Source organism: Chaetodon auriga, chromosome 8 (genome assembly GCF_051107435.1).
Source record: "Chaetodon auriga isolate fChaAug3 chromosome 8, fChaAug3.hap1, whole genome shotgun sequence".
NCBI classification, from domain to species: Eukaryota; Metazoa; Chordata; class Actinopteri; order Chaetodontiformes; family Chaetodontidae; genus Chaetodon; species Chaetodon auriga.
This window is the reverse complement of record NC_135081.1, coordinates 10144592-10169627: the sequence shown is the minus strand read 5'-3', so window position 1 is coordinate 10169627 and position 25036 is coordinate 10144592. Positions and strand designations below refer to the sequence as shown.

The window sequence follows — 25036 nt, the reverse complement described above, 5'->3', positions numbered from 1 at the left end:
CACATGTATACACACATACAAACAGAATTTCCACAACGTCTGGACAGCATTACGTGGTGTAGTGAGAACCCCCCTCCCTAATTATAGTCTGCATCATTGGAGACTGAGGGCTCTTCGAGAACATGGTTTATCACTGTATTGTGGCAGAGCAAACACTCCTCAATAATAGAGGGACTGCATTAAAACTACCATCTTCAGCACAGAGGGGTCTTCAGTTGTGGCAAACACATTACTCATTTACATGTGACAAGCGAGGAAATATCAAGAGAGAGAGGACAGAAGTGATAAGTTAAGAAACGCGAGGTCTCTAAACTGTCTTGTGGAATCATTTGATTTTGCTTGATGATGATAGACAACAAAAGGGCACTGTGGGAACTGTAAACAGCACGCACCGCAAACGATGGCGAGCCGGGTATCATGTGATGGTGCCTGGAACTCTCCCTGTGAAGCCGGGCGAACGGGGAAGTGTGGTGGAAAGGCAGAGGCCCAACTGATAAACAGAGCAAAGCGGTAATGTACATAAAGGCCTGCTGCGCCACTCTCAGGAGATGAATAATGAGCCAGGCTGCATGTAAACTGTGGTTGGAAAACAACAAAAGCTGCTGACTAACTGTAGTGGTGTGTGGCAAGGTGGGGACGCCCTGTCATTTGCGCTCTTGCTGCAACGAGTGGCCTCTCTCGCCTAAACATGCTCCCTTTGTCTGAATAAAGCAGGACTCTAAATGACTATACATGTAGTTATAAACCCTTATTCCAAAAAAGTTGGGACATTGTGGAAAACAAACAGAAAGAGATCATTTATTAATCCTTTTTGACATATACTCAACTGGAAACAGCACAAAGACAATATGTTTCATGTTTGACCTCATCAGCTTCATTGATTTTTGTATCTGCTTATTCTGAATTTGATGCAGCAACATGTTTCAAAGGAGTTGGGAAAGGAGCAACTAAAGACTGGGAAAGATGTGGAATGTTCCAAAAACACCTGTTTGGAACATTCCACAGGTAAACAGGTTGATTGGTAACAGGTGATAGTATCATGATTGGGTATGAAATGGGCATCCTGGAAAGGCTCAGTCGATCACAAGCAAAGAGAGGTTCACCACTTTGTGAACACATGATTGGATGATGGAGATTAATACATGAGCTCAAATTTTACTCAGTGTTTTTAGATTTAGATTAAATTGTCACCGTAGGGAAGACTTTAAATGCCTGAATGCAAACAAATCAAAGCGAAATAAACTAAAGTACACATTCTAATCTGTATTTCCCTTTTATGCATGCTTTTACTCTGTCCTATTAAATGAAAATCAGTTTGCTTTTGTCTTTAATAACTGAATTGTTTTTCATTCAGACATGAAGTAAATTCACCAATTGTAACAGAAAGCTTGTTACAAACAGGGAGGTGGGGTTCAAAAGATGCCCAGCATAGATGGAAAGATCGAAGTTTAGAATCCAGTGCAAACAGAAAGTCAGGAAATTTCTGCTGCTTTGATTATGACCATTCCTTCTTTTTCAATCTGCCTCTCCTCCAACTATGAGCAAGTCTCCTCCTAAATCACTGCAGTGCCTCTTTCAACCTTTACACCAACACAAATGTTCCTTTGTAAAATATTAACAAAAGCTGCATTTTCCATTCAGACAGTCACGTGTCTCGTTGTAGTAAGTAAGTAAGTAGTTGTAGTTTTAACAGTCAGACCTCAGGACAGAACACTTCTTGTATTTTATCCATTTATTTGCAAAGCAATAAGTACAGGCATAAAAATCATCATTAAAAGTGAAAAAGATTTCAAAAATTATAACTGTAACAAATAAGTTATCCGTTTGTTTCCCTCTTTGAACCCACTGACTGTGGATTCAGGGATCCTCACGTCCGGTTTCTCTATTCCACTCTTCTGAAGAGACTTCCTCTGATCTTCTCGCCGTTCACTTTCCAGTGACATCGGATTTGTTGTCCTCCTTGCCACTCCTCTTGTTTTGACCACTGAAATACTTCTCTCTGAAGGAGTTGTGTCCTTGGTAGGGGCTGACGCACGGGTCTGCCAGATGGGCCACGCTGTCCAGTTCCTGTACAGAGACAAATTTGGAGATTGTCAGACTGAACTCTCTTAACCTGACTGCTTTATAAAAGTGCTGCCTGTTAGCACAATACGCACTGGAATACAAGTATTTATTTTTCACCCTCCACCTTTTTGAATGTTAAAAAAACAAGACTTTATCCAGCTTCCTGATACATCTTGCTATTCACATTTACAGCTTGTTAAAGAGTGTTAGGAGAAAAATAAAAGAAATAAAAACAGGCAGCTGCCAGTTATGCTTCCTCCCCAAAAGGAGCATGTGTCGAGCATGTGTTGAGACCACAAATGTGATAACACTTTATTAATATAAGGTCATTTAGATGTAAAAGTTGAAACAGTTCTTCCATTTTCCAGTCAATGAAGCTACATGTCAGTAGAATATTGGCAGCACAAGGTTCGCATACTTTTTCCATATTTGCATGTAGGAACAGGACTGAACTCGTGTATATTAACACTGTATATGAACTGTTATGAATCCCTCAGTTAAACAGTTTGTCTTGGCTGGAAGGTAGCCGCTGGTCAACGGAGGGATGAAGGGAGGAAGAGAGATGCTGGGAAGAGGAATAATGAGGTGAGTTGAGTTGGAAGTGATGACTCCAGTGCTGGGCCTGTAATTTGTCAGCAACACCTCTCTTTTGCTTGCTCATGCTGCCAAGCAACCTGGAAACGGTTTCCATGACCACTCTGAGGAAAAAGTCCAGGTAACAAGACTGACAGCATCACCACGACCCGAAAATGAATAAGGATAGAGAGCCATGCCTGCAAATAACTGAAAACAGTGGAAATAACCGCTCAGTCCAACAGCCATACAGGTGGAGGGTTACATACATTTAGTGTTAAATTGGGCAAATAAGTAATTTATGGCCACCAAACACATTTTTTCACACCCCATAAATAAGAAAATGTGAGGTTTGAAAGAGATTTTTCTGCACTAGTTTAACGGGAAACGTTTACAGCAATTAGGCTGGCCCCTTTACTGTCACAACACAGAAACAGCGTGGACACGTGCACGTGTATCACGGGCATACAAACACATTCAAGTGTTCTCTCACACACACACACACACACACACACACACACACACACACACACACACACACACACACACGCACACACACACACGCACACCAAGCAGTGAACCCTGGTGACTGAGTGCAGATAGGTGTAGACCGAGGCCTATTTGGAAAGGAAAAACTCTGTGACCTGAGATAGATATCCGTCAGATAAGATCAAACAACTGTGTGTTTGTGTGTGCGTGTCATACAAGGGCCTTTATGGGAGCAATTTGGGGTTTTGAAATGGAATGGATGTCAGATCCAAAGATGGATTGTTTTCCATACGATGTGTGATTAAGCCATTTAGGATTCCAGTGTGAAAGAAATGAGCCAATCATAGCCAGATGGTGAGGATTTACCCCAGACAGACAGAGAGACACCATCACTTGCGTCGGGATGACATGTAAAAAACACACACATATGCACAAACTACATACATGAACATGACACATACTTATGTGGTCACATATACAAACAACTCTGAACTGCGATGAACTACACATTCAAACATGAAAGAACGGACACACACATGCTTTCGTTTTACTGAGTCATATCTGTGTTGCTGTTCATGCTCACACATAGAAAAACAGTAAACAAATTGTGCAGCACACACAGATTGGTACTGCGCAGATGTCATTTATCACCATGTGACCACAATACATAACTTAACGCAATAAGAAGTTGTGGATGAATAAAATGTGATTATATGGTCAAATTTATAGCCACACACACATCAGCAGAAAGACCAGACCCATGACGGTACCTGAGGGAAAAAATACAGTTCTGAAAACAAAAACATAATGAAGAATCGCTGCGTTTGCTAATGAAGCAACCAACTCAAAAGAAAAAGAAAAAGAAATCTCCACACATCCTCAAGCCCTTGCAAATGCATCAAATTATTTTCTTGATGTCAGAAAATCGTTGTTTTATAATTTCCCAGAGCCCAAAGCGACCAAAACCAAGTGTGTTCTGAGATATTCAGTTTACTAACATTCATCTTCTATACCCGCGTATCCCTTTCGGGGTTGCGGGGGGCTGGAGCCTATCCCAGCTGGCAATGGATGAGAGGTGGGGTACACCCTGAACTGGTCGCCAGTCGATTGCAGGGCAACATATACAGACAGACAACCATTCACACTCACACTCACACCTATGGACAATTTAGAGTCACCAATTAACCTAATGAGCATGTTTTTGGTCTGTGGGAGGAAGCCGGAGTGCCCGGAGAGAACCCACGCATGCGCAGGAAGAACATGCAAACTTCACACAGAAAGGCCCTGCCCGACCCGGGGATCGAACCAGCGACCTCCTTGCTGTGAGGCACGTGCACTACATAACATATGACAAAGAGTAAGAGTTTGCTGCTTTTCTTTGTCAGTTTACTAACATATGACAAAGAAAAGCAGCAAACTCTTACAGACTGGAGACAGAGGATGTTTGTCACCTTTGATTGAACTACAATTAAACATGGTCCCTGCGTAGATATAAAGAGCTTACTGTAAGGTATCGGATTTTCAGGTGATTATACACTAAATACACAACTAAGAATATTATACACCATTTTTACCAATAGAACCCTAAATCCTACACAATGGACCTTTCATTGACTTAATTGTTTCAGCTCTAATGCACACACATTCAAAAGCGTACGCGCACACACACCTCAGGCTCCTTGATCTTCTCCATGGTGATCAGGCGTCGTGAGGTGTGGCTGGAGAGCGTCTGCTCACAGTTACTGATGAGCCGCAGACAGGGATGAAGAGGCACCATCTCCTCACAGTACCTGAAGAAGGGGCACACAACACACACAGTTACACATCAAGCAAACGAGTAAAACTTTATTTCATCCCAGGTGGAAGCACAATGTGCTGCACAGAGCGTGAGCTACCACTGGAGGTTGCAAACACACACTGTAAAAAATCCTAATTAACAGAAAAAAACAGTCTCCAAAAAGCAGGAAAGAGACAGAAAAACAGAGCAGACCAGTTTCCTTCATCAGGGCATAAAGATTTCAACTGTACGTACCTAAAGAACTACATGAGAGCAATGTTTAAGGCCCTTCTCAAAACAATCAACTTTCTATTTTGTCTGGAGGCCGTACAAAAGGCTGCTGGGATGCAGACAGAGACTAATCCTGTCAAAATTACTATCTAACTATTGCCAACTCTCTTTGCCACCCGTTCCCGTCCTTCCCTCCTCCCTCCACGCCTCGTTCTGTTTCTCCCTCACCAATCAAATCGCTAAACATTCAACCAGCGCAGTGGAACCGCAGCTAAGGTAACTCATTCTGTGAAGGTGGAAAAAGTGACTCTGACCCGACAGGTCGACCGCTGGCTCTGTCATCACGGCCAGGCCAGGTTAGGGCCTATTAACAGCGGATGATGTATGTGTTTGCATATTTGTGTCAGTAGCGCTTTCTCCTGACCGCCACCACAGTGGCAGCAGCCCCGACTCAGAGCCAGATTTGCACGTCACTGTTTGTCTGCCCTGTTGTCATGGCTACATGTGGGCCTCTGCGGAGAGGGGATGTTTGGTCGTCATGGTGACTGGCAGTGATGCAGCCAGGAGATAATTCTGTCCCGCCAATCAGGAGTCATTAGTGGAGAGGCCTACCTGTTGAGCCTGTGTTCACGTCTAAGTGGAGGGAGGGGTCGTCTTTCACCTTCGCAGCTTCTTTTTGTTTGTTGTAAAGGACACTTTCACACAAAACACTGCTGCTCTCAACCTTTACTTGTGTCCCACTAATTACATCAACATTTGTCTTTGTTCGGCTAAGAACATAAAAACCATTTTAAGAACAGTGGCAAGGCAGGCAGGAGGTGATTAGGACACAGGACACAAAACGATATGGTGAAAACTGTTTAAACAAAACACGTGATTTAAAATGCATCAAACACATTTTCAAATTGCACTATTTGACCCACAACCCACAGAGCTCTCAGTGTCACAGCAGGCAAAGGCCTGCGCTGAAGCAGCGGACGGCGGCCTCTTGTAAAAGTGGCAGAACCTCTAAATGAGAGATTTGCCGACGTGTCCAGAAAGTTGAAAAATGATGACCTGGAAGTGAAAACATGGCTCATTTCTACTAAACTGATGACGTGTCACCTAACTTCTGACAATACAACCACTTCTTTTCTTCGCTTGACTTGTTTATGTTGTAATTAGGTCACTTTATGGCGGTGATGACTGATATTCCATCATCTGTCTTGATACATTTTCTTCCTTCATTTATTTATTAAGAGAAAGGGAAGAGAGTTTAACGGCTCTGACCTGGTCTAGACGCAGCCTTTTGCCGATAGGACTGTGTGTCACCTGTCAACACACTCTCTCACACACACACACGTACAATTCTCATGACGCAGACAGACACACACACACACAATCCCCACTGTGTCTACCACAGCCACGGACGCAGATACACACATATGTGGGGGTGACAGAAACCCGATATCTCCCCTGTAGAGCCCCAGATTAGGCCCAGGAGACAGGCTACGTCTGCACTTAGACACACAGACACACGTATTCCAAAGCACACATGCGATTGTACACAAAACGCGCGCACACACACACACACACACACACACACAGGTCAGCCTGCTGACTGCAGAGACAGATAGTTCACATATCTGACTCGCCTGGCCTCAGACGTTTATTTTGGCACGGCGCTCTGACAGGCACAGAGTCAAGCACCGGTAGATGAGTAGCAAAGACAAATGTGTGAACATGATGACACACATGTATGCATGGGCTCATACACAAGACCACACACATTCATGCATATGTACGACGGCATACAGAAACACAGTGACACGAGCAAAGGTCGAGAGGCTTGCCATGTGTGTTTGTGCATGCGCTTGATTCTCGCACACATTCACACACACACACTGAAAACCAGAGGGCGCATGATTATCTCATCTCCTTCCCGGTCCTATAATAAGTGACCAGAAGGCGCTCCAGCCCTGCGGCGGGTTTTTCTTCCCTAAACGTCCCTTGCTGCCGCTGTCTGTTGTGGTTCGTACCTTTGTAGTCACACACCTGCATTTTAGAGTCAGCACTTCACTTTCTGCGAATGCACAGAACATCTAACAATGCACAAGTGTGTCACAGAGGAGCCGTCTTATAGAGCCAACATACAAAGGAGCCGTCAGTTGTGGTTTACGGTAACCCAGCTGTTTGGGCAGGAAAACCTCAACACACCTGTACACTATTCTGTATAAACACTGTCATTCACGCAGGTGGTTACACACGCAAGACTATGTTTTATAGGAGCGGGAATGGAATACTGCTACAGGGAAATGCTGGAAGGTTGAAAACCCGAGTGGAAAAGCGTTGGTGGAAAAGGCTTTGGTGTGCCAGCCTACTGGACTCAAAGTGAAAGAGCTGCAAACGCACCCCAGGGTTTTAAAAGCCTTTAGCAGCTCATTAACTCAATTGTCCAAACTGATTAATAAACAGACATTCACTTCTGTCTCTGTCACATTTACATACACTTCCCTCAGTTCATTTACAAAGCCAATTCCAATTATACGTAGTAATTAGCTTTTATAAAACGCAATCATGTTTACATTCTCATAACCCTTTGCTTCATGTTATTTGGGTACTTGGTGAATTAATTAGATTAACAACAGATTTAAATGTTGCAGGTTGTGCTCACATAAGCCACTACTGTGGAGTTCTGGTTTATGGTATCAGTCTGCCCCCTATTGATTACAAGTGTTATTTGAGGAAAAGCACCATTTAAACAAAAGGAGCTCTCAATCAAAGCCAGTGAGGACAAAGCACACTTCAAATCTAGTATCAAAATATTTCCTTTTTCATAGAGCAGGGCATGTTTTTAAACAGCAACATTACACTTGTCATGGGCAAAGTTTGAATGTTAAAGGAAGAGAAATCAGTAAGCTTAACAGAGCTGGATGTTACTGTGAGGGGATGACGTTTTATATCATCCAATAAGGACACCATACAATAAGTCAGTACACTCACTCTGGTCTGTAGATAGGCAGCCAATAGACCAGCCTCCCACCCATGATCAGGTGGTGGGCAGAGAAGTTTAACAGATCTGTGAAGATGTCACTCAGGTGGTACGCCTGTGAAACGGGGACGTGAGACTCGACGTAGCTGAGCGGAAGAAACAAATGGTTTAATAAATCAAACAAAGCATTTCACGTGACATGCTGTGAGAGCCGAGAGTCTGTAGGCAAATAATTAATTAAATGGAACAAATTAAAGTCTATTCTGTGACTAAGTCATAGAGTATCAGGTGAACCTACTTGCCATCAGGGGGTTTGGTAATGTCTTTGTGGGACCCCGTTCTCCTTGTGGACTCACGAATACCATACGGAGCTGACGTCAGAAGGAGCACAGGAGAAAAGACAAAGGTCGTCACACAAAAGCTGCGACACATTTATCACACTCAGCAGGCACGAAGTGTTAATAATGGTCTGTTAAGAGTACACTTAACACCTACGATCAGTGATGATGGCGTCAAACAGTGCAGTCTTCCTCCACACTGGCTTGGACGCATCACACACCATGACGTCTAAATACATCTTCTCTGTTCCATACTGCCGCAGGTTGGCTCTGATATTCTCGTCAGGTCCTCGCCACTTCTGGTTTTTACGGCTCGACCGGCCTGAAAGACAGGTAGCACTGCTGGTTCTGAACACAGGAATGACTGGGAGCAATTTTTGTGAGCTTGAATTAAAATAGAGCTTAAAAAGTAGTCACAATCCTAAAATATAATACTGCAACTGATGTGCCACTTAAGCTCTGAGTAGCCCAAATCTTACCTTTGCCATGAATCGTGTTGTAATCAATATCTGTTCCACAGACATAGGCTCCAAACTGAGAACATGCTACCAAAAGGCTCCCTGAAACACATCAAGGGAGAAAAAGAACAAACTGAAACCATTTAGTGACACAGACTTCCCAGAATGTGTGACAGTCTATAGACAGACATGTGTGTAACAGGATCATCTCACCTGTGCCAACAAACGGGTCAAAGACGAGGTCATTCTCTTTGACCTTAGCGTGGTTGGCCATGATGAATGAGAGCCCAGCATCCATAGTGGTGTTTCCTATGAAGTGTCTGTTCTTCACACTGTGGGAGCGAATCAGTTCACGCTGCCCATCAGCTATCTGGAGCGTTTAAAGATTAAAAAAGTGTTGAGTTGCCGACCACCCCTTATTAGTCAAATGTAAAAACAAAAAGTCTACTGTTTCTCACCCATCTGCCAAAATAGATGTAGTCTGGATGCTCGGGGATGTTGTTGGGGTCTGTGCCGTAATCCTCCAACAAGCAGAAGATGTGCTGAGGGCTCTTCAGGCTCACCGTGCCTTCAAACGGAAGATACTCCATAGCCTGGTGAGAGAATAAAAACATGACATTCTGCACATACGCACATTGAAAGATGCATGTACACCACACACATTTTTGTGCATTCACATGCACTCATTTAGTCATTTCTACATACACATCGAAACACTCACATCAATCCTTTTGATTCTGTCTGCAAAGTCCAGAGTCTTGTTGAAAGTGTAGACATTAATTCTGTAAGTTGAGTCTTTGTGCATGAACGGTGACTGTAGGGAAAGATCACGAGCAGAAATGAAACGTATCAGATTAGACTCTGTATGTTTCAGATGAGAGGTTTTCAGAAAATTACAGTGCTCAGCCTGTCTAATTGCTGCATCGCGTTCTGGCTGCAATGCACAGCTTCACACCCCAACAGGAGAGTTTCAGAGGGAGTGTTCTGCCTGCCTGATTTTGTTGACTTACTCAGATTTTTCCTTCCTTTCTGTGCTTCCACCATTTTGCCTTTCTACTGTATCATACCATGGGTAAGTAGACTAAATAGTTAAACGTTTCTTTTTTGTCCATTTTGATGTGATATACGACCGGGAGTCTGCACAAGTTGTTTAATTTTGAAAGCTGACCGGATGCTTTATGCTGTTCCTGTGTCTGACTTCGTCGAGCTCAATCTGCTCCGCGCAGACTGATGCACCTTCATTCAAAAACAGACTAGCTACATATTTGCAGTGGAGCAGAGCAGAGAGCAGCTTCTGAAACATGCTGCGCTGCTTCTGGTGGAATCACAAGCGTTATCTGGAATGGCCACAATCGGCTGTGGCAGCTGCGTTGCAGCTGGGCCGCGATGCAGTCCTGCCTGGTGGAATCAAGCTGTAAGTTGTAGCATCACGAACCATGTTCTCTGATGGGTAGCTCAAGAGGGATGTTCTGAGTTCACTGTGTGTTTTTCCGTGGCCCCATAGTTCAAAGGCAGACCTGAAACGATAACGCAACATGAACTACAGCTTCACCTCAGCCGCTGTACTACAGAAAATACTACCAAGATAACGAGGTATATGTGCAGCATGTTCAGGCCATCACTTACCTTCACAAAAAGCTAAAACACTTACTTTGCACAAACAGATCTGGCCATGATGCCGCGGACATCTTCCTCAGACAAACCCTTCAGAGACCAGAAAGGAGACTAAAGAGAAGAGGCAAGAAGAGGGGTGACTGTGGGGAAATGGAGTCAACAGGACAGAAACCTTAAGATGTGGCAGTTGTCAAATCATCAAAAGAAAAAGGAGAAGAATTAAAACAGGGAAAGCACATTTCACTTGCAAACCTTTTCTTTGAAGTTTACGCTTGGCTGGAATGGTTTTCCTCTGAGAGCTATCAAAGCCTCAATCTCCTGCAAGAATGAGTACATAAATCATAAATACTGTTGTACGAATTACAGTCTATCAGAAAACAACACACATACAGACATAATCAAAGGTGTAGAGAAGAAATTTAGTAATGCATGTTCATCAAGGAGGGGGACTTAAGAGTGACGGATTAAAGAAAGAATGGTCAATTTTGTTGCAGCAGAAATATCCTGATAATACGTTTCATTGCTAGGTCATACAACTGACCATCTTTTTTTTATACCCTTCCTCCCTGTTATTTTAATTTTTTTTTTTTTTGGCACATTTGGCACACTTACATACAATTTTGCATTACAGCCGATTAGGTCTATAATGTCCACTTGTCCAGGTGTGCTTCCATGCATATTGTACTTATTCACAAAGCAAGATTTCCAGATGGGTACACAATTATGATTAGAAATAGGCTACAGGTCATGCAAGTGTGAATGACCAGTTTATCACCATCTCGATAAGAGTTCACAGAGGGAGGTCAGATGTAAAAATGTGTTAAAGTGTGATTAAACATCGAGGAATCCTCACTATATCTAATCGCACCGCTACAGTGACTTAACAGGTGAGTTTTTTACAATTTGAATTAGCAAGTAGCTAACGTAGCACCAATCTGTCTCATATGTCAAATTCTGATCTTTTCCCGGAAACAAATAACTTCAAAATTCACATCAAGATCTAGACTTGAGCTCTAGTTTAAGGAGGTTACCGGTAACCTGAAGTCCAGATTATCGTGGGCAAGATGTAGTAGATACTTGAAGCATGATCGACTGTAGGTGGTCGCCATATTTGTTTCGGATTCAAAACATGTCCGACGTGAAACCGAGTTCGTACAGAAAGTACCGCCTGGTGACTAAAGCACCATAAATGGAAAAGAATGTGGTATTATCTTTCAGTTTAATATAATACATTGCCTGAAATTTAATTGCTCCGTTTGTTCCTTTGAGCATTTTTTCCAGGCGGATAATCAGCGTTTCTTGGCTGATGTTAATTTGAGATTTTTAATATAATTTAGTGACTTTGTTCAATACTAGCTATATTGTTTGTTTGCTGTTTGGTTTGCTTTTACCAAAGCAACAATATGTCACATATAAGCAATGCTTTGTTAACAATAACTGACTGTTCTGCTCTCGGGTTCGTGCCCGGATAAACTCTTCTCCAGTCCATAATCTGCTTTAACTCAGAGGCACCTTGTGTCCCTCTCTGATCACTGATTGGCTGCCCGGATCTTCTCTAACAGACCACTGGCTGAAACGTATGTCCATCAGAGTGGTTTTGCCTCGGGACAGAACAGCATCCGCACTCTTGCTGCTGTCAGCAGTGCTGCAGTATTGTTAAATGGACCCGACATAGTTACAGTGTAACCACAGGACTTGTTTGCACTTTGGCCGCAATGAAATATTGCAGGTGAAGTGAGGATCGAGTCAGTGTGTGACATGTAAGTTGGATCATGTTTGATAATCGTTTGCTCCAAATCTCTGAAAGGTCGTATAGACTTACTTCACAAAGCAGGATATTCACTCCTAGGTCTGATGATGAACTGACAGTGATTTTGTAAAATTACAGTTTCACTTTTCTTTAGTTTCAGTGACTTGTCAGTTGAATTTGTTGTCCTGATTGTGGGCTAAAACAAGCATCACTGAACACTTAGTCATCAGTTACCATAGATTTATATACAGAAACACACTGAATACCTAACAGGACGGCAATAATTAGGTGAAATATAGTGTTTGGCTCTGAATCCAGAGCTTTTTTAGATGGTTTTCTAGTTGTTTTTTAAATATTAAGGCAACAAAAACAGTAAAGGGTTATAATTCAGTTAGTACGGCCTTGTCTTCCTGTACGCAGAAATTCCAGATTAAACCTATATAATGTTCTCCTCAGTGGATCAAGTGATGGGGACGAACAGCCAGAGCGCCACCGTCATGGAAACTGAAGATGATTCCCCAGCTCCTGCTCAGTTTAGTGACGACACTGCAGTGTGCATTGCTTCTGTGAAAGGCTTAAAGGAGAACTGGCAGAAGTGGTCCAATGAGCACCAGGAGTACCAGAAGCACAACCCCTTCAGCCATGACACCAGGCCAAGTGTGGTGGTCCCTCAGAGGGGGCAGGACGACTATGGGAGGCCCCTGCAGGGCTCCATGACGGAGCAGCGGGGGAAGGACGCTCACACGCACATCAGCAGAGAGGTTCAGGAGCTGTGTGAGGTGATAAGGAACATCGGAGAGCTGAGAGACAGGGCTGGAAGCGGCAGAGATGGGAAAGTGATCACTGTAGAATTTGGGAAACTGTTTGAGCATTATGTGACTATCTCTAATAAACTGGTGGGGATTCTTCTTCGAGCAAGGAAGCAGAGGCTGGTTGAGTTTGAGGGGGAGATGCTGTGGCAGGGGCAGGATGACCATGTCACTATCACTCTGTTGCAGTGAACAGAAACTTGGATTAGCATTTATGCCCTAATTCATGTTTCATGCAGTACATGCGGTGACAGTACAGAGCTACTTGATGGCAGCACTCACTGTAGTATTCAGATACCAAGGGAATTGCAGTCACTGTAATATGGCCATGTCATCACATTTTATTTACAAAAAAAGCTATTTTCTTGCTCACACAAGTAAAAACCTCAATGGCTGATAATTCATCCATTAAAAACAAAAGATCTATTATATCTACTGTCTGCACTGCAGATACATGCAGGAGGTAGAAAAAGGAAAAACCTGAAAGAACGGACTGACATTAAATCGATCTCAAATACAAATGCTGTTAGGAATTTAGCAGCATTTGTCGGCAATAAAGTAACTCATCAGCCTGTTGATATCTGAGTTTTCAAAACAATTAATAGCAATCCAAAAAAGACCAAACCATTTATACCTAAACTGCACATGCATCAGTCAAAAAGTAAGAAAATTATATGTCATGAGGAACAGAATCATGGCAGGATAAGAAAGTTGTCACCAGAGATATGACAAATGTAATGCACATTGTATATGTAAGGGTCATACTGCCCACCTTTGTAGCTGTTGCCATCGGATGACTTGGTATCCAGATGTACATTTTCATGTTTTTACATGATTTCATATACTAGATTTCACTGTGTTGCTAAACCACCCCTCGTCTAAATAACAGTTGAGATCTTAGCTGAACAAATCCAGTTTGCTATGTTTCCTTCACCGGCTTTTAATGTGGGGGAAAAGGAGGAGTGAGCAGCTGAAATGAAGTCAGAGTGGTTAATGAGACTGAACCAAAGCCAAAGAGAACATTACACTGCCTGTGACAGACAATATGGTGCTATAGGATGAACATGATCTGACTTGGCTTGGATGCTTCAGAGCATGTATTTATTACAAGTGTGCTTTGTAATTCAGGCAACCTCATTATAGTTTGACACTTTGTATACCTGAACCTCACTGAGATGGATGTGCAATTAATTAAAAATGCCACTGTAAAGGAGCGAGAACTACACCGTGAACTATGCACTGACTGATATTTGCCATACTATCTGCTGCTAATAAAAGCAACGGCCATGCAAACTAAAACTTTTTTTAGAATAAGGCAGGAGCATACTGATCAATTAGCAAGTAATGCTTGTGGCATTATAATAAAGAAGGTGAGACATCAGTGCCCTCTCTGTTCTTCTGTGACTGTGAGTGCTTTGTGAACTGTAAGCACTGACTGTTGTGGTAAACTAATGACAGGGAGAGAGCGAGTGTAAACTGATATATGTGACTCACTACATTAGAAACACACTGAGGAGCAGCAATATATTATTTATTCTAAATTCAATTATTAAAGTGCATTCCCTTTTGTACAGAACAGACAGTATGATTTTCTTTCTTTACGTTGCCAGTATACAGTCGTACAGTATAGCATAAATATTCATTTCATGCACCAACCGGTCACTTTGAATTATCTCTTGTCAGAATCTGGACACATTAGTTCAGATCAAATACAAATGAGCGTGTATTCACAAAAACTCCACTCTACTTATTTCAGTGCTTGCTGAGATCATTGAGCATACTTTACAGTGTCAGAGGATGACTGAGCTGCTTTCACTGTAAAGGAATCTTATAAATGGTTAATGAATATGTTACTGTGCTCTGACTCACAAAGTGCCCATCAGTAAAGAGGTGAGTCAACATAGCAGAGAACTTACAGAATCTAAATGAAATTCAGCTACACATGCACAAAATCTGACCTGCAAAGCATTAAGGCAGTCCTCCATGTCAAGAAATCAGTTTGTGAATTATATGGCTGTCCCTGGCTGTGAAATGACGATAATGAAAATTATAGATCATTTTCATTATGGTCATCTATTGTTTCACTCATCTTACCTTCACATTCAGCAAAAAGCAAGATTGTCTTCAACATTAATAGTTGCGAGTCACGCCATTTGCTATTTGGTCCATACTGTAAATGCATTTTACTGTGGTGAATTAATGCAGATTCAATTAACATCTTCTGCAAAAGCATTTTAACAACTATTCATCTATGATCCGAGAACATTTGTGTGACATGTCTCAGGTAGCAAGAATTAAGATTTGGCTTCATTCAAGCCTTCATTTGGCTTCTACTCTGTTTTGGTAGTAAAAATAAAAACCTGCATGGCCTGTTTGTTACAAGTCTGTCACCAGCTTAAAATACTGTCATAGGCTCTGACCAGACGGACAGCAACTTAATGTTAGTGTGCATCATCCAACATGTTTCAGTCACTTCCTCAAAGTCAAGTAAGAACTGGATCCAAAGTGATCAGCTGGTCTCTCCTTTAGAGCTGAGAAGTTCAATCAGCTGGTCTGCCTGCAAAACATTAACAGATGTGGACAGAACAGATATTATACTGACAGCAATACTACCCAGCTATAAAACTCCACCAGGATAGACTTAAGTACGGTGGCACCGCAGGATTGGAGTCAATAAGAGAATTACTGAGAATAACGAACTTAATGAGATTCACGTGTTCAATATCTAGATCTACAGTGCCTTTTAGTCAGTTACTTCTATAATACCTACTTTAAAACTGTTGAGTCCTGATGCAGCAGGAGGCAGAGCCTGACTGATTTTCAATGAACTGTAAGCCATTAAATCGCCACCATATTTTTACAACTGCATTTCTAATAGACATAATGAAGGGGAGGCTTACCGTGATGAACCAATAGGAGTTGAGTCTGTAGACGAGGCGGGACATGAAGCCCATTTGACTGGCAGGTGCCAGGACATGAAGGTGTAGGTGTGTGACAGAACAGAATGGGGGCCAATGAAATCCAAACCTGCAGACAAAGAGACAGTCTTTAGGTCACAGAGTGTTACTGCGCCACAAGAAGGATGTTGCTCAGTTGTTCCATCACCAGAGCAACACATATGCTACTGAAGCTAAACAATAACAATGACACTACCATTTTAAAGATCATCTGTTACAGTTTTCATTCGATTAAGTGCTACTCTTTACTTAGTAAACAGGTCAGTTTAAACTTTATTAAAGTAGATGTGATGATTGCACTTTTGTCATGTGACAAAAGCTGCTTCACTGAACATGTTGGAAGATGCGCCCTTTGTAGTTATCACATTGCAGCAACTACATTCATGAGCCACTATTAGCTACCGCTGTGAAATACAACATGTAATACTGAATGAAGCCCACCTGACATCACTGAGATCCGTCACATTGTTCTTCTGGAGGATCTCCTTCCCTGTCTTGACCATCTGCTTCACTGGATGTGGCGAAAAAAACATAATTCCATTTCAAGCAAAATACAATTTGTCATTTAAAATTAGATTTTTTTTTCTGAAAAAAAGATGATTGCTTTTATTCTGCCACTATATTTTATTCAGGTGCTGAATAATTACTACAAGATACCAGTTCCAGTCCACGGGATCAGTTAGCAATGCATTGTCACTGAAACTGCCTGAGTTGGTAAAAATTGATGACAGCAACATCTATAGCATACATACGTCAAAGTGCAACCACACCACAAGCACCAGAAATAAGGTATGGTGTTAAAACCTCACCCAAAGGTATGTGTTCTTTACTGAGAGATTTACAGTTCCCAACATGTTTGGTTGGGACAACCAGGTAATGGTGGGGAGCTCCAGGTTTGATGTCTCTGAAACAAGAGAGCTCCTCATCCTGCAGCAGAGATAGATGAATAAGTCAGGAAATATAAAACAATTAATCAGCTTCAGGACTGGGCGGGTAAAAGGCTGCGAACTCTAGCTTTTACTAGTAAAACTTCTTTTTTTAAGTATTTGTTAGTTAACTTTTTGTTGTTACCTAATTAAATAGCAGATCTAGTCACCTAACTGAAGGCACTTACAACTCTTTTTCATCCCCTCTACAGCTGTGGTTTTCAAACTAGAGCCTCCACTGAGAGCATGTCAGGCAAAGTATATGTGGTTGAATGTCTTTTGGCTCACTGGTGTGTAAAAGTTTAAGCAAATATGAGCGACGTAACACAGGAGCAAGCTAGCACGTGACTGCAGGTTTGGACGCCAATAACGTTGTACGACAACATGTATTTAATACATGACAAAGCAATTGCCCTGCAAATCTGGAAAGATGTTTACTATAGGAGAAATGTTCAATAAAAATGTGGTAGTCAAACTAATATACACTTAGCTTACAAAGTGAATCTGTTACAGAACCCACTACGCTATTTCTAAACAAAGCTACAGGCTAACGCTAGCTAGCTAGCTTGGCACTTAATATTGATTATATCAATATTCTCACACAGTGAAGAAGCTCCGTGGCGATTTCTTTGTTTATAATCTTGCAGAAAATACATTTTTTGTCATATTCTTCGACTTGCACACTGCTAGTTTTGGAAACATCCACCTCGGTAGGCTCTGCAACTTCAGCCTCTGCCATTGTTATGCACCTTCAAAAGTAAGACCTGCACAGTCGATCCCAGAGATCATGAGCTGACAAGGGGAAACAAAAAGATTACCGATCTAGATTGCAAATATAAGGAAAGAAAAGTACCACCAGAGAGCGGTGTGCTTCAACATATTATACCAGTGTAACATATGAGGCAGAATATTCTCCTCTGTATTTTAATTAAAAAAAAAATCAGTCACATTGTCATGAGGGTTAGTGACTCTATGGATAGGACTGTTTCCTTAAAGGTTCTTCATTTGAAGACTTTTTGACAAAAACAGCAATTCCTGTGACTATGTTCAGTTAAAAACAGTGAGAATGAGGGCTCATTTGGCAAGGACAGAAAGAAAGACCTTACAATAGACACTGACAGTGGCCGTAAAGATGACGTCTGAAGCCAACAGCATTAAGGATGGGAAATAGTTTGTTTGGTTTTTATAATGTAATGATTTTAGCCTTTCGGTATCTGTTTCCGTGCAGGAAATGAGGCAGTTAGCACCTGCCTACAATCAAACGGGCGCCCCTCCTGACGACCACAGCACCTACATCACTGGGAAATTCGCGGTGGTTTTCGATCTTTTTCTGTGGTATTTTGCTTGTCAACCTCAACACCCTGTAAACTTTTGCTGTCGTCTGAAATGGTTTTGTTTTTACTTTACATGAAAAGAGGCTGTCTAAATCCTTTACACATTTCTTCATATATTTTAAGTAACACGTCCGTCCACACATCCTACGGCACAATATAACATACTATACAAAGCATCAAAGGAAATCTGTGATGCGAGAAAGTAAGCCCATTCTCCCGTCGAACCTATTTATACTATTAGATATTAGATATTAGTTGGATTACGAATTCTAATGTGGTCTGTTTGTGTGTGTGCACTGTAAGCCATTTTAGAGGAAAATCAACACAAATATAATAATAATAATAATAATAATAATAATAATAATAATAATAAAAACCCATGATCAAACATCTTTATTTTTGACTGAGCCCTGGGACTTCCTTGAAGCTGTGCAGCCCCTCAGCTCGTTTAGGATCCATTGTGTCTTTGTGTGTTTCCTCTAAACGCGTTGGTCCAAAGACGTGCAATCTGGAGCGTACTCTGCCTCTAACTCAGTGCATGCTGTTATGGATAAATGAACAGTAACATGTGACATAAAGTACCACCAGCATTTATTTACTGATTTGCTTTGTGTCAATAGTTTTCAGGTTGTTTTGTACTGACGAGCGCAGGCCGTTGAACAGGATCGGTTCCATGTATGGTGTCCTAGTCTTGGTGGTCCTGGAGTTTCTTTTCAGCTCCCTGAAGTTCTTAAAGGTACAGCTACCTATTGTTTGGGGGACCGCAAGATGCATTATTACAATTTTTCAGTTTACTTCAACTTCTACTTTATTGTTCCCTCTTTTTGTGCGATTTTTTAATGGGAAGATGCCTTTTGTCCCTGCTTTATTAATCCTAATATATGCTTGTGTATTTGTTCTGTCTGTACCTATGCCACATTATAGCACAAGTACAGTGAGACACAGGTGCAGAGATTATGTAACACAAATATGAGAACTGGTCTATTTCTATTTTATGATTTGTAACAAGAAAAAACAGCTTCCTCAGAGGAAAAGGTGGTGTTTTAAGGGTTTATTCATAATAAAATATGAATTCTATGAAAACTTTGTTTTTCACCAGGAAAGACAAACTTTCAATGTGGTTCCACAAAACAATATTGGCAGTGCCAGCACTGCCTAGCAGAGTCTGATTTACACACAAACACAAAGAAATGTAAAACAAACAAAAAGGAACAGTGTGAAATTTTACTTCACTTTCCTGTTTGCATTTTCATAAAAATATATTTAAATATATAGATAGTAAAAGATATCAAAGATCTGAAATGCCATCTCAAGTCTTCCTGAAAAATATTCTCCATGTATGCAAATAGACAGGCAGGTGTGTCACATTCAAAAAACAGAAGTGACAGTTAACAGCTGAGGTCCCTTCCTCCACAAATAGCACACATCACAGATCGTAAATTGTTTATAGTGCAACTCTATACTTTTATTTTTCTTTTTTAGCCTGAATAGGTAGGTCTTGTAGTTTTTAAATGGAGAACATTTAAACCAGATCTCATGTAAAACTCAATTAGAGTTCAGGTAGGCCAGTGTGTATCCTATCATATCACAGTGAACCTTTTTTGTCTTAAATATTTTATGACCCCTATGCACCAAGTATGTCTAACGTTTGGGGCCATGAGAGCAAATAGAACATGAGCACACAGAGATATGTACTGTAAACACACATTTTAAAATTTCACAAACACATTTGGTTGTTGGACAGAAAATAAAAAAAAAAACAACAACAGCATTTTCCTGACATTCTGAATGTGCTTACAGTGATTACAAACTTTTTATCCAACAGTGTTCCTGTGAACTTTGTATCATAATGCTTTCCACAGCCAAAGGAGGGCATGGAGGGCTTAAAGCTTCAGATGCCAGTTACTTACTGGGTTTAGCACAGGGCTACGGATGAATAGCCGGTAGTTTAAAGAAGCAGGACCCTGAATCGCAGGATTTCACCCAGCCGCTTGTCTTTAACAGGCACAGATCAAACCGGCATAAGCAGAAAGTTCAGCCCAAGAACTCTTGGAGCAGACTTCATACTGTATGTGGGCTAATCTGAAGCAAGTGCTCAGATGATAGCAATTGCTCTATCAGGTTTTGCACAGTAGTGGCTAAACCACACATACTCCTTGAGGTCTAGAAGTTTGGTACCTCCAGACAGGACAGTGGGTTCTACTTTCTTTTGTCTCATCTCATCTCATCTCATCAGATGTTCTGTCTCAGTTCTGCACAGTCCAGACTTCAAGGTCTTGTACAATGAAGTCTTCTTGGGAGGAGAGAGATGCGTTATGGAAGGTGGGACAGGAAAAGCTTGAACCGTGGTACAAATCAGCATCCAGCCACAGGCCAAATCCACCCCTACAAACCAAGAAAAAAACAACACTGAATTGTCAAGTTTGTTTTTCATTCTGATAACAGATACTATAATTTCGCATATCTCACAGTGGCAGTTGCAGTAATTATTTTATGGTCTTACTTTTCGTTCCTTCCTGACACTGACAGACGTAAAAGCTGCATTTCTCTTTGCTGAGCATATCTAGATTTTAGAGGGGAAATCAATAACCATATAACTTACCCTCCTCCACCAATCTGCAGAGATTCCACATTGCCACTCACAAAGTAGGAGTTCTCACCACTCCACCTGTATGCCTGTACAAACGGCAAATGTCGCACATAAGAAACCTGTCCTCACACCCAGTACATGTTTCAAATATGTGAAATTCATACACAACAATCATTTTCTGAAAGTAAGCCCTTTCCTGAGATAGTGTTTAGTTATCTAAACTAGAGAATTGCTTTTAAATGGTGGTGGCAAACTTTACTGTAAACGGAAATCTTTTCTAATAACAGTACACCAGTTGTCAGACTTGCTGGTAGAGCAGACTATCAGGATCACAAAATAATACTGCTTTTACCTGGAAGTCAGGGTTGAAGCTGAACAAGAAGGTTTCTCCTGTGCCATAGCAGTATTTACTGACTCTGAATGGATCGGAAGAAAAAGCCCCAAACACCTGAAAGACCAAGACACCAGGTCATTAAAGGAGTACTCACAGCCATGCTGCTGATCAGTTTGACTACATCGATGTAGTGAAAAGTGATGCAGACAAAAGATCAAGATGCAAACCTTTTTGTGCATGTCTTTGATGACCAGCAGCACAGGGCTGTCCAGACCAGACATATTCCTGTACAGAGTCTTCAGGCTGCTCCCATGCATGGCTGTGCTGTAGACCAGTTGCCATGGATGGCCCTGGGTCCTTGCCGGCAGGTGAGCAGCAAGCTGTTGGAAAAGGAATCGTCACTCAGAAGATGTCATGTATACGTATAAAAGGAAAAGTAATCATCACAGTTCATCAAGGCCGGCATTTGTTGATGGCTGTAATCGTTGCCAGTCATCCACTTACTCTCTTTAGGTGGTGGTCATCCAGCAGCAGGCTGTGGTTTCCCAGGACAGGAGCATTATCATCTTCCTCCTGGTACTCGGGCTCCTCTACCTCAGAGTCCTCGGAACTGCACAGACTCAAGCGCCGCTTGGGGTCCTTTACTGTGATAATCTGGAGGAGGGCGCAAGATGCAATAAGTCAGTTCAAAATCAAACATGTTCACACTCTTCCTTTCTACACGCATCCTACTATTGCTTTACCGACGTTTCCCTTTGCGTTACATGCGGGTCTGTGGTTTGCGGTTGAGTGACTCATTTACACACAATGCACAGGTAAAATCTGAATCACAAACATGTTATTGCACCAGTAAGTTGAAGATGCAGCACAGCAGCAAGTGACGAGCAGGCTAGGAAGGATGGAGGGTGGATGGATGACAAAAACATTTTTTACCCCAAAGTTAAAGATATTTCTCCCATACCCCGAATACTCCCAACATGAATACATGCGGCATAGTAGTCCTACCTCAACATACGGCTCCACACTGGCAAAGTAAAGCACTTTGATATTCTCTGGCAGCAGCTTCATAGCTCCTGATTTATCTGTCAAGCTCTGCACTCTGCAATACCACATGTCTGTTAACTACACCGGGCAGCGTTCATCACTTTTGTATCCTCCGGTTTACTTTCACTCTCTGTTGTCTGAGATGCCATTGGTTGAAGGCTTGAATGAAGGGGCTTCTCATTGGTTAGCTCTGACACTGAACAGTTTCTTTTCTGTCTAAACAGGAAAGTGAGGGGAGGGAGAGAGAAAGGATGTCCATATATAGAGACAGCTGGATTTCCCACAACCTCTGGGATAACTGCCAAGCACTCTGGTGCCTCATTTACTGTAAGTCAGGGATACTTGATGATTTTTGTCTAATGCTTGAACTGTGTAGAGCTTCATGTCTTGACTTAATGTTAGCTGCAGTTGAAGAGTCACAGAGGCTATTGTTTCATCTTAAGTTGCGTTCTTACCTCCCAGTTGTTAGCAGGGGGGTTGGTAGGGTTACTGAGGAGCTTGTTGATCACAGTCGCCTTGTTCTTCTCCACTACCAGATAGCGCTTCTGACGCTTCTGAGGATAGTCGGCGTGGTGGTGCTTCTTGTTGCCCTTAGTGTAGATTTCTGGTGACCACTGCACAAAGAAGGTGTAGAGGTGGTCAACCCTGCAGAAGCAAAAGGACAAAGTACATTTTTTTAACTTACAGATAATCATCAAATATTGGATTTAAATGGATAGGGTTTATTCAAAGGCCTGCTATAGAAATGAATAGCTTTGAATATGAAAAGCAAAGTATTTCTATATTCAAACACCAGAATAAAGTTACAATTACGCAATGTTAGAAAACCCAAGAAACTAATTAAATTAAAGCAGAGCCACTGTAAGTTGCATTATCTTAACCAGAATACTGTAAATAAGTCTTGATTTATACATCATTGGCATGTAATGTTGCTGCAGCAAGTATAAATGACAGTTGGCCAAACCTCTATTTCCCGTGAGAGAAAAAAAACACACACACAAAAAGATGAAGAAATGCCACTGACATACTCTAATATCTGTTGAGACACGCCTGGGCATGAATAGCAGGAAAGTGCTGCATGCTTTGAATGTTGAAGGCATTAATCATGCTAGACTGAGGATATGGGAGAACGTCAGTGAAAATTAGGAGCCCCTTTTTTGGAGTTATTTTTTATATTGGATTCTGCTTCATTTCACAGTTTCTCCAAAGAGAACCTCTTCAGGGTAATTCAGTGCTGAATTACTGGAAGTCAGTTTGAACCCACTTTGAATTTCGGGATGCTTAACCTCAATTGAGTGTCTCTCGCTCTCTCTCGCTCCCGCCCTCTCTCTCTTTTTCTTCCCCTCCCTTTCTCCCTCTCTTCCTTCCACACACGCACATGCACACGCACATGCGGACACACACAATCTTCAACTCTTTGGCCTACATATATCAGCCTGCTCTGCACGGAATGACAATAACCTGCTTCTTTTGCACGTATACATTTAGAAAACTGGATTTGACATACATCTTCTCATGATTAAATGGTCTTTACAAGTCTAAGTTTGCATTGTCTTGCTTTAAATAGTTGAAACAAGCAAGGCAAAAAACTGTCTATTTCAACCTCAGATAACTCCAGATTTCAGGAGCCAGCGTAACAGTGTTCACAGACATCTTGATGGTTCTTTTCACTTACTCTCCGACGCTGTATGCAACTCCCATGGCTGACTGAGGAGGAAAGCGTTGATGGTAAAGTGTAAGGAGAAGGAGAGGGGTGGTGGTTTGGTTCCTCAGTGCTGAAGCAGCATGTCCACACTGAGTCTCTGCCATCGGCAGCATTTTATACCAGAGGATCAATCGCTGAGATAAGCCCCTTTGACCATAAACCCTCCCTTTCTCCCCTGACAGTGCTACACGGCCTGCACATACTCACACAAGGATTTCACAATGGGGCCCGAAAGCCAAATGTGGTGACACATTAACTTGACCTGCTCCAGGTCCCTGTCCTTAAGCTTGGCTCGAGTTCAGGCAGTTAGTGTGTCAAGGTAGTGGCTCAGTGACTGAATGATATGGCTTGACAGAGAGGTAAAGGACTATCGGTCTGTCTGTCTGTCAGGTTGACTGTCTTTTCATTGTGCCTTCCTGTCTGTGTTTCTGTCTTTCAGTCTTCCCGGATATCTGGTCTCGTTCCCATCCCATCAGTGGTGAAAAGTAAATCAATTATATTTCCATCTAAGTGAGTTCTGAGCTACTTGTAGGTCACTGGTGTATCTCCATTTTCTGCCACTCCACTGCATTTTATGGGTGAATGTTGCACTTTTTACAGTACATTCATCTTATAGCTACAGTTACTAATTCCTTTCCATTTTATGAATATGCTGGCATTGTTTCAATCATGCTGACCACTTTTAAAGACTTTCATTGATCAGCTTTACCTGTTTGTTACAGGCACTGAAGCAACCTGTTGCCCAGCCTCTGCACGATCATCTGTTCTGAACCTCACCACAGACACTGCAGTGGGAGTTGATACCCCACTGAGGTAAAAGTTACCCTTTAGTCATTTAGCTTTACGTGTGGGTGTGTGTATTTGTCCGTGACGTGTAGCATTGGTGACATTATACTGCAGTTGCCTTGAACATGCTGCAGTTGCTTGAGGTAGCAGTTCTCTGTGGAGCCAGATCTGGGTTTCCAGATACTGCCAGATAAATAATCTAAACTCTAAGTTACTTAGTACATTTTGAGCCAAACTGCACTAACTGGCTTTTCTAATTTTTGTCATTTGTTTTGGCTCATAGCTA

At 41.9% G+C, this 25036-nt stretch overlaps 4 protein-coding genes across 5 annotated transcripts; 1 reads left to right on the top strand and 3 right to left on the bottom strand.

The window, feature by feature from the left end:
- Positions 1 to 1726: 1726 nt before the first annotated feature.
- On the bottom strand, positions 1727 to 11633 carry trmt11 (tRNA methyltransferase 11). Its single transcript, XM_076736193.1, has 13 exons — positions 11547 to 11633; positions 10768 to 10833; positions 10553 to 10626; positions 10337 to 10418; positions 9623 to 9715; positions 9360 to 9494; positions 9115 to 9271; positions 8923 to 9003; positions 8601 to 8765; positions 8404 to 8476; positions 8117 to 8251; positions 4796 to 4916; positions 1727 to 2067 (listed from the first exon to the last, which is right to left on the bottom strand). Exons 1-13 carry the CDS (start codon positions 11622 to 11624, stop codon positions 1927 to 1929), a joined length of 1401 nt encoding a protein of 466 aa, XP_076592308.1. The 5' UTR covers positions 11625 to 11633; the 3' UTR covers positions 1727 to 1926.
- A 486-nt stretch (positions 11634 to 12119) lies between these two features.
- On the top strand, positions 12120 to 14455 carry LOC143325216 (actin-binding Rho-activating protein). Its single transcript, XM_076738162.1, has 2 exons — positions 12120 to 12275; positions 12722 to 14455. Exon 2 carries the CDS (start codon positions 12733 to 12735, stop codon positions 13264 to 13266), a length of 534 nt encoding a protein of 177 aa, XP_076594277.1. The 5' UTR covers positions 12120 to 12275; positions 12722 to 12732; the 3' UTR covers positions 13267 to 14455.
- A 129-nt stretch (positions 14456 to 14584) lies between these two features.
- Positions 14585 to 17716, bottom strand: hint3 (histidine triad nucleotide binding protein 3). Its single transcript, XM_076738163.1, has 5 exons — positions 17559 to 17716; positions 16841 to 16958; positions 16473 to 16542; positions 15975 to 16101; positions 14585 to 15631 (listed from the first exon to the last, which is right to left on the bottom strand). The coding sequence occupies exons 1-5, from the start codon at positions 17694 to 17696 to the stop codon at positions 15584 to 15586; spliced, it is 501 nt and encodes a 166-aa protein (XP_076594278.1). The 5' UTR covers positions 17697 to 17716; the 3' UTR covers positions 14585 to 15583.
- A 1611-nt stretch (positions 17717 to 19327) lies between these two features.
- Positions 19328 to 24039, bottom strand: ncoa7a (nuclear receptor coactivator 7a). 2 transcript variants are annotated; one of them, XM_076737416.1, is made up of 7 exons: positions 23935 to 24039; positions 22715 to 22904; positions 21720 to 21869; positions 21443 to 21595; positions 21234 to 21329; positions 20894 to 20967; positions 19328 to 20676 (listed from the first exon to the last, which is right to left on the bottom strand). In XM_076737416.1, exons 1-7 carry the CDS (start codon positions 23958 to 23960, stop codon positions 20538 to 20540), a joined length of 828 nt encoding a protein of 275 aa, XP_076593531.1. In that variant the 5' UTR covers positions 23961 to 24039; the 3' UTR covers positions 19328 to 20537. The 2 variants fall into 2 exon arrangements, with proteins under 2 accessions (XP_076593531.1, XP_076593532.1); XM_076737417.1 differs by lacking the exons at positions 22715 to 22904; positions 23935 to 24039 and adding an exon at positions 22221 to 22320.
- Between the last annotated feature and the right edge of the window lie 997 nt (positions 24040 to 25036).

Coding starts and splice junctions, on each gene's coding strand:
- trmt11 (XM_076736193.1), bottom strand. CDS start 11,624: ATGGCGACCACCTACAGTCGATCATGCTTCAAGTATCTACTACATCTT. Junction 8,766..8,922: donor CAACACGATTCATGGCAAAG/GTAAGATTTGGG, acceptor CCTGTCTTTCAG/GCCGGTCGAGCCGTAAAAAC. Junction 8,252..8,403: donor ACCAAACCCCCTGATGGCAA/GTAGGTTCACCT, acceptor TCTTCCGCTCAG/CTACGTCGAGTCTCACGTCC.
- LOC143325216 (XM_076738162.1), top strand. CDS start 12,733: ATGGGGACGAACAGCCAGAGCGCCACCGTCATGGAAACTGAAGATGAT.
- hint3 (XM_076738163.1), bottom strand. CDS start 17,696: ATGGCAGAGGCTGAAGTTGCAGAGCCTACCGAGGTGGATGTTTCCAAA. Junction 16,543..16,840: donor TAAAGAACACATACCTTTGG/GTGAGGTTTTAA, acceptor CGCCACATCCAG/TGAAGCAGATGGTCAAGACA. Junction 16,102..16,472: donor ACGGATCTCAGTGATGTCAG/GTGGGCTTCATT, acceptor CTTTGTCTGCAG/GTTTGGATTTCATTGGCCCC.
- ncoa7a (XM_076737416.1), bottom strand. CDS start 23,960: ATGGGAGTTGCATACAGCGTCGGAGA. Junction 22,905..23,934: donor GTTGCATACAGCGTCGGAGA/GTAAGTGAAAAG, acceptor TTGCTTCTGCAG/GGTTGACCACCTCTACACCT. Junction 21,870..22,714: donor CCCCTGCTAACAACTGGGAG/GTAAGAACGCAA, acceptor GCCCTCCTCCAG/ATTATCACAGTAAAGGACCC.